This window comes from Solea solea, chromosome 16 (assembly GCF_958295425.1).
Source record: "Solea solea chromosome 16, fSolSol10.1, whole genome shotgun sequence".
In the NCBI taxonomy this organism is placed as follows: Eukaryota; Metazoa; Chordata; class Actinopteri; order Pleuronectiformes; family Soleidae; genus Solea; species Solea solea.
This window is the reverse complement of record NC_081149.1, coordinates 13,843,043-13,857,221: the sequence shown is the minus strand read 5'-3', so window position 1 is coordinate 13,857,221 and position 14,179 is coordinate 13,843,043. Positions and strand designations below refer to the sequence as shown.

The window sequence follows — 14,179 nt, the reverse complement described above, 5'->3', positions numbered from 1 at the left end:
GCTCCAGACATTTAATAAAGAAAGGTACATATTTTTACTGCCACTTTGTACAGTACTAAAACAAAAACACACAATATGATACTACACTGTGTGTCTGAATCAAAATGACACATGCACATGTAGGGTGCTTTGTATTCCACTAGAGAGCGCCCTCTTTTACATATACACTGTACATTGGTCATATAAGAGAATGAGAACGTTTATGTAGATAAAAAATAATTTGAGAAACATCCATTTAATGTGAATGAATGCATACTTATTTTTAAAATTCTTAGATATGAATCACAAATTATATAAATAAAAAAGTGCAAGATTCTCAGCAAAAATACTGAAATTGCACATTTATAATTTTTTAAAAGATTATTACATTAAATTACACACTTTTTTTTTTTTTTACAGTTGAAGTTAAATTAAAAATTAAAAGGATTTTCTGCTATACCCCACATTTGCACCATTCATTTAAAAAGAAAATAGGCAAAGTGTATTCGAGTTTACATTTCTCTCTGAGTCAGTCCACATCATATTTGCAGAGCTTGGCAGTTAAATCCTGCAGATTTTTATGCGATGCTGTGACTGATCCATCTCTATTTACGAAAGCACTCAAAGCTCACATAAACTTAGTTCGGCTAGAGGCACTTACATCAAAGAATTTATTTCAACAAATAAAATAATTTGGCAGAAAAAGGACTTGTGCTTAGTGAATTTGCCTTTACAAATGAATCTGAATAGCCTCAAGATTTAAGGGGAAAATGGGAGAACTCTTTAAAGTGTATAAATAACACCCCCCCACACACATGTTAGTGATATACTGTAAGTAATGTACAACTAGGCCGCTATCACCACATCTAGTAATTAAACACTTAAACAAATGCAGTTGATGGTTAATAGTGCAACTCCTTATTGACTCATTGACTGCTGGAGATTATTATATTCAAATTATACTGATGGGCTGGTGACATACAGCAAAAATAAAGGGCTTTTTCTCCACTAATGTTCATGGACAAGCTGAAAATTCAATTTATTCTTCCTTTTAAAACACTAACAAACTAAACTCAGAGATGTATTAAGAAAAAAATTACCGGTGCATTTTTACAAAGTAAACTATTGAAAAGAAATGTTGTCTCTATTTGTCTCATTGTGCAATTTATTATGTCGTTTAAAGGTGATGTCTCTGTCACATTACATAATTGAATTAAATCTGTCTATTCCACACTCTCTGAAATATTGCTCCCTGCTTGTTTCATGTCATGTACAAAAAGGTCTGCTTTTGCAATTTTAATTACCACATTCATATCCCACACATATGCACACACTACAATTGGGAATGTTTTTTATGGCTACAGGAGTATTACTTATTTCTGTGTTTTAGGCTGAGCAAAATAATGGTGCAAACTGATGAAGTTAAGCTTTGGAAATAGGTGAAGTAGGTGCAAAAAATGCTGGATTTAACACATGAGTGTTAAATGACAGCTGCAGTGAGCTACAGAGCCAAACGTACTGTATAATAGAAAAATTCACAAAAGGTTTGTGGATGAGAAGAATCCAGTGTTGCTTTATTTCTTTTCACTACATGGCCTCTACCAGACCAGTTTTATTTAAGAAATGCAAATGCGACATCACACCAAGAAAAAAAAAACAATGTCACATTCTCATAAAGCGCTCTTGGCATAAACAAACAGCAACAATGACAATAAATAAAATGTTGGCGGGGAAAAAAAACAAATAAAAATAACATTTCCAACAAAGAATACTTAAGATTGCATAAACAAATCAAGAACAGACAAAATGTACTTGGCACAAATTAAATAATCATAAGTATTTTTTTTCAGACTGAGTGAAACTAATCTATGTCCATTGCTTTGTGAATCTGATTGTCCTTCACAGTTAGCATTGAGTATGTGCGTGTACTGTACAAAATAGACACAGATGGCTAATGGAACTAAAAGAAAAGACTAATTCCAACAAATTGTCAGCACTCAACATCTTACTTTGTCAGTACCTTGACCTTCATAGACACACTCCCAGGTGGCCTTTTGCTGCATATTTTTTGTACTAAACAAAACTGCAGGTACATGTGCAAGAAACCATTGTCACAATGCAAAGCCAACATATATGCAAGTATACGCAAGGACAAGTATTCTAAGTTACCAGTGATTTCTGATTTTAATTCAGTACAGGTGCTAGACATAATGTTAGATTTAAATAAAATTTAATAAAGACACTTTGGTATTTTTGTAATAGTGTGCTAAACTATGCATTCATGGGTGCAATGCACATTTGACACATTTTAATTAAAAGACCCAGTCTTGTTCTAAATTGATTTGAGTGGACATGACTATAGTGATGCCAGGACACTCATCATACACAGAGATTGTGTCATAATGGTACACTCATATCATTACTCTTAAATCATTTTTGACCCGTGATTGCAGTCCAGTTGGATCTGACTTGTGATGATGATCAGCATAAATAAAACTTTTTTTGTCTGTTTGTTTGAACAGGATAACAGAAATGCAAAGTTACAGAACACCTATACCAAAAGCCACTTGACCTATTTATTTTTAAACAAGACGACTCCTCGCTCTCAGAAAGTGAGTCTTGTCCCGTTTTAGACTAAACCCCTCTGTTTTTGTCTGTGCTCTGTCTGTCTTTCTGTATGTCTATCTGTCTCAGCAGGGCATATGCAGTGCAACACTTACATCTCCAATCTTGACTTCCCAAAGCAAAGGATAAAAACAAGGTAATGTATTCCACACCCATATAAAAATAAATCAGTCGCAAACATGGAAAGATACATCTCATATATATACAATAAACTCCCATATAAAATAGCTTTTATGTACATATAGACAACAGACAACAATACAATAACTGAACTGTACAATGTACACCTGAACAGTTGAGACAGGCAAGAGGTACTGAAGTGTATGGCTTGATTGGGAAAATTTAAAAATATTTACAGACATCAACTTTACATCCTTTACATGTTTTCAACTTCACTGGAATGGAGAGGTCAAAGGAAAGCCCCTATGCCTTGCTTTCATTTCCATTTTCTCAGGTAAGGCTACCTTTAAAGAATTGGTCCACTGAGACTCTACAGCTTCGTGATATTCTGCACAGTCCAGTGCAATCTAAGCTTTCCTTTGGTGACATAGTATCATAGGAGCTGGAAGCGTGAGTCTTAAAACCATTTATGAAGCTGCAAATCACATGGGATCTGTTAAAAAGAGATTAGCTCGACGACTCAAACACCACTTATTGAATTTGTTGTTACCCAGGAAGAACGAGACTTTCAACTATTCTTCTTAAACGATCAACCAGTTATAGACACCCCCCTTCACTTCTAACGAGATTAGAGGCCAGTAGACTCCAGTGTGTAACCTCAGACAGCCCTGCGTTGGTGCTGACATTAGTCCATGGGTCCTTGGGGCATACCCAAAGAACAATTCTCCTCTTCCAAGGCTGAACTGTCTGGTAGGTAAAGTCAAAGACTTTTTTTTTCTCTCTCCATAGGAGTCCTTCAGTAGTGTCATCGCGGAGGTTTAACACAAGACGGAAACTCCCTCAGCAGTGACCAACTGACCAGTCGTCGGCTCATATGTCCCAGCCAGGTAGTAGAGGTCTGAAGAGGTACTGTTCGACTTCTGAATGCGAGTCAGACACTCATACTCCTCTTTGCTCACCACCTTACACTTATGAGAGATTGTCTGGACATCGTTCTCATCCTCATGACATGACTGGTATAGGGCCTGCTGGAGAAGTAAAAGACAGTCTTAGTCACATCATGATCGCCAACAAAGAAACAATCTACAGTCCCTATAAACTGTAGCTTCCATCATGACTTACCTTGCCATCTTGATGTCTTTTGCCTAGCTTGGTCTCTTCAGGGTGGTAGAACCACTTGACTTTGACCACCATGCTGGAGGTCCAGGACTCCCAAAAGCTCTCGATTCGGCCAATGTATGGGAGATTAGGGCGCCCAGCTGAGAGGAACACAGCACAATCTCCCACTCTCACTGTGTCTCTGCCTCGAATAATGGCCTTGTAAAAAAGCTTCCTGGCCTTGCCCTTTAGACCTCGCCTCTGTGGAAAAACCAGACACTTAAACCACTCTTCTTTTATGACTTAGTGTCCTACATAAACTGAACTGATATCAGTAAACCTAAGAAGGACATAGCTTTGCTATATTGCTGTAGAAGCAGTAGAAACACAAATAGTATATTCTCACCTGTGTAGGGTTTCCTGACCACTTCCACATTTGTCGCCCTGCTAAGAATGCAGACATTTTTGGCCTTGGAATAAATGAGGAGTCATCTGTAAGCATCCTCTGCTTCTTTATGAATTCCTTCAGTTTAGGCATAGAGCTGGTGCATTCTTTTCTCTTCAGAGACTTGCTGTTGGAGATCTGTTCAGCAGTTCCACCTTTGGAATTGGAAACGGCCAAAGCTTTGGCCACAAAGGAATGCTGATGTGGCCTTGAAGAAGTTGTGGGTTCAGATGGTCGTAAGAGCCCGCGGTGGGAAGACAGACAACTCTGCAGCATTAGTGTAGAACTGTCTTCATCCTCTGAGCTGTAGGATGAATCATTGTCTGAGGAGCACAGGCTGGAACTGGAGATAGAGCCTGAAGAGGAAGAGCTAGAAGAACCAGAAGAAGAGGAGGAGACGGAGAGACGAGAGAGGAAACGACCAGCTGTCCTTAGTCCTCCTGAGGCTGCAGCCAGTGCAGCCCTCCTCTCCTCCTCCTCTTCTTCTTCATCATCATCATCCAGATCAGAATAGGAGCTGTGACAATCTCGATGGGAGCTGAAGCCCAAATCGCCATAATCCCCCAGACGTAAAGAAGGGGAGGGCTTTCTTTGGTGTGTGGTTCCTTTCAGTAGAAGTTCGACCCTGGAGGCACCACCTTTTTTGTTGTCCTTGACCAGAAGGACTGGGTGTGAGTACGCCTCTGTTGTGGGCATACTGCTCACATTGGAAGATCCACCTCGCAACAGCAGAGCCTTGCTGTTCTTTGTCTTGGGTGAAGTCACTCCTTCATGATCTAACTTGACAAGGAATTCTTGTCCAGACTTCCTGTTCCTTGGTATAACCGGTTCATCTTGCCTGCGTTTCTGGCCATATAACCCACTTCTGGGGCCCAGAGATAAATCTGGACCTGGTCCCGTAGATTGAGTACAGAAGGAGGAGTAGCCATTTGCAATGCTGCTGAATGAGTCCACCTCAAAGGAGCTGCTGCTAAAAAGGCCTTTGGATGGGACTGAAGCCAGTGGCTGGGTTTGAGGCGAGGGAAACAGGTCATCCTCCTTCCCTCTCATGACTTTCCTAGATGCCCCATTGAGTTGAAACAGATTGTCAGACGTTCTCTTCCTGGTGTTAACCAATGGGGGCCAACCCAAGAAAGGTGAGGGATTTTTATTGGCACTCTCAGCCTGCTGCTGTTGCTTTTGCTTTTTCCCAGAGCCCTTTGGTCTCCCTGAAATGAATAAAACATATGTAATATGTTTTAGCAATACAAGTCCAGTTCAGCAGCCCGACAACATAGCCTGTTGTTGTAAATCTACTGCTGCTCATTTTAGTTGACTCTGTTTTTGAGATGTATGAAACACCAAAAAACATCTTTGCTGTTGTTCTTAAGCTTTGTGTATCTTTGCCGTGTATAAACCAATAGGAATGGATTTTTTAATTTGAGGAACCTATGAAAAATCTATTTTTTATTTAATCTCAAAGTTGATAATATTTTTATTAAAACATGTGATATGGGACTTTAAACTTGAAATTTCTCAAAAACTGTACAATAAAAATGTCTGTTGCAGCATGTGAGTATATTTCAGGCAATAAGCAGCTATATAAAACAACATTTATATTGAACTTTCTACCGATGTAAGCATTATAGAAGGTTATGGTTATTAAAAATACAAAAAACATTTTTAAATTCTGAATTGAAGACTTTTTTCTTACCTGGTCTCCTTTTGTGAACATTTAGATTTTGACTATTGATAACAGTATTGATAGTACTGTGTCTGTCCAAATGTCTGTCACTGATAGGGGCCTGCTCTAGACAGGAGTTTCTCTTGGTTGTTGTCCCACTGGGTACCAGTATCTCCCCACCTAAAAGACAAGAAAGAGGAGGATTATGTTGAGTTACAGGTGGACAATATACTGTCATTTTAAAGGGCAAATTTCCAACTACAAAATAAAGAAACACCTACAGTGAATCTGGTATCCTGGAGGGAGGAGGCGGATGTGTGGGAGAGAAATCTTCCCTCGGTCTCCATCATCAAACTCTACCATCACTCCTCCTTGCTTCCCCTCATCAGTTGAACCACCTGCAATGAACAGTGTGATTGTAATTGTGTGATAAAGAGTGATCGTATGATCGTGCAATGCAATATTGAGTTATTGGGGATACACAGAAAATAGGAATGGAAAATAATTGATGTCTCACCTCTGCGAACGTAGCCTGGATATAAGCAGCGTGAGCGTTCGCTCCAGTAAGCACACACCCTGGTTCCTTCACTGAGCATAGCCTCCGACTCTGGACGTATATCCAGGACCTGAAAGCCCGACCAAAACATAATTAAGATTCATTACAGGCTGCACACAAGCACATGAAGACAGACAGACATACACACATACACAGTGGGAGAGCAAGGGAGCATTGTGCATGGGCAGCCACTGTGCCACGTTTCCAAGCGGCACTTATCTCATGCCAATGTGCCAGTCAGAGCTGAAAGGAACGGAAGCCATAATGCAGTAAATCCTGACTTGCTGAGTAATACTAAAGAGGGCCTGAATGGAGTGCTTGTGATTGCAGGTTGCCAGATCTTCCCTCCAACAATGCAGGCAGCCCCAGCATCCGCCACTCAGTGGGGGCTCTTTTAGGTTGCTTTCATTTACTGTTGCCATGGCAAGGAACCCTTTGACTGATGAGGTGTGGATGTGGTGGCGGCGGCTGGGGGGCTGGGGTGTACATGGGCGAGATAGAAGGTGTTCAGTGTGTAAATTGGTGTCATATAAATGGCTTTTGAAATTATTTTAAGACAAGAAAATTGGGAATACGGAATAATTAGAACCAGCTGCTAACGGGTGAGTGTTTTGATAAGACTATAAGTGCTTGGTGTAGAACTTCCAGTCGAGAAAGTGAAATTGTATGAGCAAGTTTACATAGATGAGATAATAAGAAGATAAATAGTCGCATGTCAAAATGGCACAGGGGTGAATGGGAGGATCTTAAATTGCAAACAACACAAACCAGAGGGGTATTGATCTTCCATACAAATGAATAGTATGATAAGTCTTTGCTTATTGGGATTTTTAAACAATAGTAAAGTTGGACTGTTACATGTATTCCAAAATAAACTAAAACTAGTAGGAAGTCAGACGTGTGTTATTGAATGAATGCACACAAAATAAACGTAGTCTCATTTAACTTAGGCTTTCAAATGTGTACTGAATATTTCATTCAGCTTTCACTGAAAACATTATACTTGTGAAAAGGTATGCCCTTTATAATCGCTTCAAAAAGAAGGAAATAGTCGAGGTCAATACATGCAGCATTTCACAGTCACAACTGTATAGTTAATTGAATGTGAAATTGGTGGAGAACTGTAATTATCACTTAATTATTCATAACTTGAGATTAAATGCGATCCAAGGCCATGTCATACAAGGTCCCTGAACAGTTATTATCATACCCATTTGTTTGTGCATATAACCCAAGGCTCAGTCATGCCAGTTACAACTCTGCTCTTCTATTCCAGGGTCGCTGCCTGCAGACTCTCCATTGTGTGTAAACACAACATTTGGTGGCCCATATGGAAATAAGGGAGACCTATATCTACAGTAAAAAAACATGGGGGTAATGTTTGACAGCTGTGTACATACAGCTGTGCTGTATGAATGTGGGTGTGAATGGGTAAATGGCAAAACTGTAATGTAAAGCAGTGGTCATCACTGAGTGGTCATCAAGACTATATAAATACAGACCATTAACCATTCACTGTCCAGAGAGACCAGTGATCTTCTCGGTCGAAAAAATGGGACAAATGTAAGTAAACACTAACATTTCATTGTGGATACAAAGCACACATGGAAGAGCATGTTTTATAACAGCCAACAATGTGCAGTGGTTTCTACAACGTCTAATTGCGTCTCATGACTAAATGACTTAGTACACTGTAGTCATTCATCGACATGAAACTCATGACTGTAAAAAGCACTCCTGGTTATCATTTGCTAGATTATCTTTGTATGCTATCGTTATTGCTCTAAACCGCGACTTTGTTACAAGTACAAATGTCACAGTCTCCCTTTTAAACCCCCAAAACATGACTGAATCCAGGTGTACGTGGCCTTATTCCACCCACAGACAGAGCTGGCTTTAACGGACAGACACTCACTCACTCACTCACTCACTCACAGAAACCTAAAGAAAATTAGATGGCCTAGCTGAGCCCAAGAAATGGTCAACAGAGTTTGAAAGAGAGAAAGCAAAGGAAATTACAAACAAGCAGAAAGGCTGGAAAGCAATAAAGAAATGCAAAGAGCAACTTACAGCTTCCTGCAGCAGTTGCTCCAGTGAATAGATTCTTGGGCGGTTTCCTCTTTCACCATCAATAACAATGCTGAAGCTGGAGGAGAGAAAAAAAGCACAGAACAGAAAGCAAATGATTAGGCTATTTTCTGTTGCTTAAATTATACTTGCCTGGATCTCATGTCATATATAATCCCCACTCTGCTGCTGTAATAGCATCTCTTTCCTGCTCGAGTCAGACGAGCTGTATCGACACCCAGAGCATTGTATTGGATTTTACTGAATGTATTGAAAAATGTGGGGTTTGTTACGCAAAGAGGAAAAAGACAAAAATTGATACTGGTAACTTAGCTCCCTCATGCAAGATTACACATTTTATTGATTTCATTGTATTGATGTCTTTCTCAATAAACCCAATTAGCATTATTACCTCGTCCGAGGCTGTTATGTTTTTGCTAGTGCCTGTATGGATTTTGATTACATTACATTGTTATGTATATAATGATATGGTTACGGACACAGGGCAGTCTTTATCTTGTTCATTTTATGATAAGTTGATGTCTCTGTAATAATTGACTCATTTACAGAATGTGAAGAATAAAACCGTGGCAAAGGTATGAACATTCTACTGTTACTTTAAAGGCTGAAGTAATCCATGTGTGTTCATTGGTAGATGCAGGGTTTCTACGTAGCATGTACTGTATGTGCACTGAAGGACATCGCTTGAATCACTGCACGTTTGCTTACATGTCTGGGAGCTCCAGATTGTGGACCCTGGCAGCGTAGAGAAGCTCGTCCTCTTTGGAGATTAACACCTTCAGACCATCAGTCAAGAGTTCTTTGGTCAGGACACAGTTCGGAACTGCGCAAGGAAATGCAAACATCGCATTTAATATTTCATAATCCACAAACTATCTGTTGCTTAAAACCCAGCGACGCCACTTACTTTTGGGGCTTTTGTTGTGTGAACAGCTGCTGTTTTCCTCTTCCTCCGAGAAGCTGCTACCATCCATCTGAAAGCCCTCGTCTGCTGCAAAGCTCTCCAGGAGTCGACTCACTGCTCTTCCCTTTGGCTGCAAAATATAGCAGATGAAACAGACAGAAGGATAAATGGACAGTGAAATAGACCTCATCAGATTAAAGAAACTATGAAGGCTCACGTTTTCATAATTTTGTTTTTGCCTGTTTCCTGAATGACAATTTGAGAGTTTTTGTTTGGACCTACACAGGCGAAATATCCCAATGTCCATGACTGAGTCAAGTTCGGAATGAAGCTACACCAGCTGAGTATTGGGTGTTTCTGTTATGTAATCAGGGGACAACCCAACCTTTGGTGACCCTTCAGCAACGTTTAGTCATAACACACCTACAGACTAATCTACCAGCATTTTGGTCAAACCTTTGCTATTTTTCCATAGACAACAGTTAGTCTGTGTTGACCTGGGAACAAGAGGCACGCCCCTCAATCCATCTACCCATGATACCCAGATGGAAGTGGTGCTATTTGCGAGATACACGACCTTGTACTTTCCCGGATATGACTCAGAAGATTTGTGTGGACATAAATTACAATATCCAGACATTTAATAATTATTACACTGGCAGCTGACTAGTATTTAGTCCATGTAATGTCCGATCAAGCTGGGACATAATTAGAGGCTCTTTGTTAAGGAGGAAAATCACAACAAACAAGTAGGCATGTTCATGCAGTTTCTGTCATTTCCCCTGCTCCCCCCAGGTGCTACCCCTCTAATAAAAAACAAACTGAATATTTCTAGCATGTGTGAACTCATCACACATGGGAAGTCTCTGGTTGTGTGCTGCATGTGTGAAGGGGCGCTGCAGATCTGCTGCAGCACATTAACCAGGGTTGAAAAAGGTTAAAATGCTCAAATAAGAAAGATATTATTTTACTTTCAACATTGTCGTTATGCAATTATTTTGCATGTAATTAAAGCCAACATTTCAGCACTACCTTTGTTTTTAACTTGGGCTTGGTGATATTTTTAGACTATCCTCTGGCAAAGAAACCTGGGTTTTAGAAGTGTAGTGCAGCAGCTTGGAAATGCCTTAAAAAACTAACTGTAATCCTGATGGATGTCACTATTTCACACAGGGGCTAGGATTGGTTGTGTGAAAAGCATTTACTGCACACAGAATGTGGGCACAGAAAGTGATGATAGCAAAAAGGGATAAAACTGGCTGACACGAGACACAATTGTGATGCAATCGTGTCATGAATATGCAAACGGTCCTCACGTGACGGTACACTGTCCAGCCATTTACAAGAAGCTGACCTTGTCTTGTTTGAATTTACTCTGTCTGGTTCCTGTTGGCCTTTGCTCCTCTAGCCACTGATGCCTTCCTCACTCTGTAAAGGTGAGGCCCTGACTGACCAACAACTTCTCCTTTGTGAAAGCAGTAGTGAGCGTGAAGAGATGGTTCCAGGGGAAGCGGGGAATCAGTGCAAAAGTCTGTGCACAACATTAGTCCTTTAAGGATATAAATTAAAAGTTCAAGGGGGCATATTTCTAATTTGTGAGCACTATTACATTTTTTATTCACATCCACTAGTTAAATGTATACGTATAAATTATCAAAATGTTTTATACCTGCCAGGCTCTGCTTGAACTGTTGAGAATTTAGTGTCACCTTACGCTTAATATATCACACACCTTTTTATTATCACGCACATTTATGTGATGACAGAGAGATAAGCCCACCAAAACCGTTAAGTCGCAAAGTTATGTGCGGAGTACATACAGTACGATGTATGGCTGCTCTTACGCTCAGGGCTAAAAAATTCATGTGACATTTTTAGGAGACTGAGATGAGTATGTGTATCGTGCCAAAACTATACATTTTATTTTGATTCCTTCATTCCTTCCTGTTTGTATGCTGTGTCAGTGCTATTCAGTATATTTCTATGAAAATGTTTCTGTTCACCTTGTCAATTGCTCCTCTCAACATGGTGCTCTTGCGAGTCGCCCTCTTTAGCCTCTCACTGGTTGTAGGGAAGGTGGCCAGTCCCATGCTTCTTCGGAAGCGTTTGCCTCTGGTCCCAAGGCTGCCCCACCGTGGCTCTTTAGAACGAGGCCCGCATGGTCTTCTCACCCCTTCAGGCCGGTGATCATCGTGATAGTTCTTGACTGCAGTGGCCAGGCCCATCCTGCAGGGGGGTTTCTTCCTTATTTTGACCTCCCCCTCTGCTCCAGATAGACTCTGAGAGGCTGTGTGGTTCAATTAGAGAAACAGTCTTAGACCGAGCTGACAAGCCAGCAGGAAAAACAGAAAGCAGATGCTTCCCATTAATCTGTAGGGCATCGTTGTAACGTCGTAAATCAGTTTCTAAGGACAGTCTTACCATACAGCTCCTGTCTCTGTTTTTTGTTCCTGGCTTTCTGATTGGCCTCCAACTTTACGACAGAGGAGGGACTTGGACCTGTCATGGAGGAGCTTGAAGTGACGTCTCTGGGTGGTTGGGCTCTGTAATCTTGACCTTCGTCGGTATCGTAACTGCCGTCCTCTTCGTCATCATCTAGTGGAGATGAAAACAATACAGCAATAAGACGCTAAGGTTTCATGAAACAGCATCTCTTTGAGTCATTACCAACCAGCGAATTTCTTAAATGTCGTCTTCATCATTTCACAGGCACGCCTTTAGCATATCAATAACTGCTGATAGAAATGATGTATGAAGTGCTTTGCCTCAGTGGTAATTCCTGGTGTGAACCCACATGCTATAGAGCTTGTGTGCCATGTGTGTGTGTGTGTGTGTGTGTCTTTCTCAGGCAGCTCTTTGGCCCAGTCAGTTCGTCTCTGGGGCTGTCAAAGCCTCTCACAGGCAAGTGTCCACAGCTGTGGCTGCACATCTAGCGATCAGCCAAGTGAGGTGAGGTGTCAAATGTCCATGCAGATCCCTGTCTGCTACAACACGTTCATCAACACTTTTTTCACTCGACTTTGATTTCTATACACACTTAAAAGTGAGCATTACACACATGTGAGGAAACCCGATTCAGTGTTGTGTGAAGCCCCCAGTTAGATGTCATTATGTCAGAGTTTGACTCTTTATTTTTGAGTTGAAACTCTTTAATGTGCTCCCTTCTTTGCACTGTGTAAGGGCCATGTACAATAAAAATAAATCCCACCAACAGGAACACCCTAAACAAACCCAAACCCATAAATCAACTCGGTCAATACAAGAAAACACACATTCACTTTACTGAAAGGATCAAGGCCAAGGGCCTTTCGCTTTGAGATGTTTACCATGAAGCACTGGTTTGCCTGTTTCATTACCATCCACTGAACATATGTATGTTTCATACCAAACTCAGTATTCACTGTCGCACCTTGATCAGAGGAGTCACTGTCTGCAGGGGAACTCTCCTCCTTCACAATGGCCTCCTGTCTCTGGCCACGGAGAGCCCTCGGTCTGGTCTGGCTCAGACAGGAGGAACCATGTTTCAGGGTGGTGGAACCCTTTTTACTTCCACGCTGTACCAGTTGAGCCCAGCTCTCCTGGGGGCCACTGTCCACACTGGCTGCTGAGAAAGTTTGCAAAACAAAAAAACAACCACAGGTCAAATCTTAGTTAGGCAATGTTGGTGGAACTTCATCAGTCTGTTACTGAATGAACCGTACAGCGTGTGTGATTTTCTGAAACTACCTGTGTCACTTTGTCCCCCAGACTCACGCCTGGATTCCACTTTGCTTGTACTCTGGCTTCTGTGTCCATGCTTGGGGTTAGAGTTGCAAGGCAAAACTTCCTTGTCCCTGGAGCCAGTCCCTGAGAGATTCTTTTTACCCTGTGCTTTCTGTTTGAGCTGAGCCACATCACTGGCCAGCTTAGAGCTGAGTACGCTGTGAAGATTGCTTTTTCTGCAGCCCTGCGCTTTCATCTGCTGCAACAGAGAGAGATGTGAGAGAGCCAGTGAGAGCCGGTTACTCCCTCGACCACAGAAGCTGCAACAACATCAGGACGTCAGACGAAGAGGTTTTTCATTTGCTCTCACACAGAAAAGAAAAAAGGAACACCCCCAATGAGAATTATATTAATATGGAGAGCAGAGGATTTGGCTCCTGAGGGTAGCACCTAATTATGTAGCATGTGCAACAAAAGAGTGTATCAAACATAAAGAAACAAAGACTTTGCTCTTTTATTTCAAGCAGAAGAGAGGACAAGAGGGAGGAGGACAAGGGGACCCTGACCTGTGTGCTGCTAAGTCGCTCAAAGCCCCGATTGGATAGCCTCTTCTTCCTTCTCTGGCTGTCTCCGCCTGCTCCTAGGTCCTCAGGTGACAAGGCAAGCCCCGCCCCCATCAATCTGCCAGTCAAAACAAGGGAGAGGCAATCATTAGAGAAGAATGGTGGTGGTGGTTTGAAAGAAAAATATTGGGTAGAACATCACAGTGGAAAACAGAGTTGAGTCACCTCTCTAAGGGACCTGATAACTCTATGTTATCGGTTTGATGAACTGAATGGCAAAAAGGAAGAATGGAGAGCCCGGTGTCTAAACAATACACTTGTAAAATTAGAATCAAACAAGGAACCTGGAATTGTTTTAGGGCAGTGTGACATAATAAGCCTTACCGCTATAACTAGGGAGTGTCACAGCAGTGCCTGTGACGCACTGCACATCTTT

The 14,179-nt window shown here is 41.3% G+C and overlaps 1 protein-coding gene across 12 annotated transcripts in view; it reads right to left on the bottom strand.

Annotated features, from left to right (window-relative positions):
• Positions 1-1,524: 1,524 nt before the first annotated feature.
• Positions 1,525-14,179, bottom strand: part of LOC131475025 (BAH and coiled-coil domain-containing protein 1) — a 72,270-nt gene continuing 59,615 nt past the window's right edge. For 7 of the 12 annotated variants that reach the window (XM_058652818.1, XM_058652824.1, XM_058652810.1 and 4 more), the window contains 14 exons: positions 13,747-13,861; positions 13,205-13,439; positions 12,888-13,082; positions 11,900-12,073; positions 11,482-11,765; positions 9,482-9,608; positions 9,283-9,397; positions 8,557-8,632; positions 6,448-6,556; positions 6,212-6,328; positions 5,961-6,110; positions 4,229-5,475; positions 3,847-4,083; positions 1,525-3,752 (listed from right to left, as the gene is read on the bottom strand). In XM_058652818.1, the coding sequence (XP_058508801.1) occupies positions 3,543-3,752; positions 3,847-4,083; positions 4,229-5,475; positions 5,961-6,110; positions 6,212-6,328; positions 6,448-6,556; positions 8,557-8,632; positions 9,283-9,397; positions 9,482-9,608; positions 11,482-11,765; positions 11,900-12,073; positions 12,888-13,082; positions 13,205-13,439; positions 13,747-13,861 (3,391 nt within the window). In that variant the 3' untranslated portion in view covers positions 1,525-3,542. The remainder of the gene's footprint in view (positions 3,753-3,846; positions 4,084-4,228; positions 5,476-5,960; positions 6,111-6,211; positions 6,329-6,447; positions 6,557-8,556; positions 8,633-9,282; positions 9,398-9,481; positions 9,609-11,481; positions 11,766-11,899; positions 12,074-12,887; positions 13,083-13,204; positions 13,440-13,746; positions 13,862-14,179) is intronic. The other 5 variants (XM_058652822.1, XM_058652816.1, XM_058652823.1 and 2 more) reach the window with 3 other exon arrangements.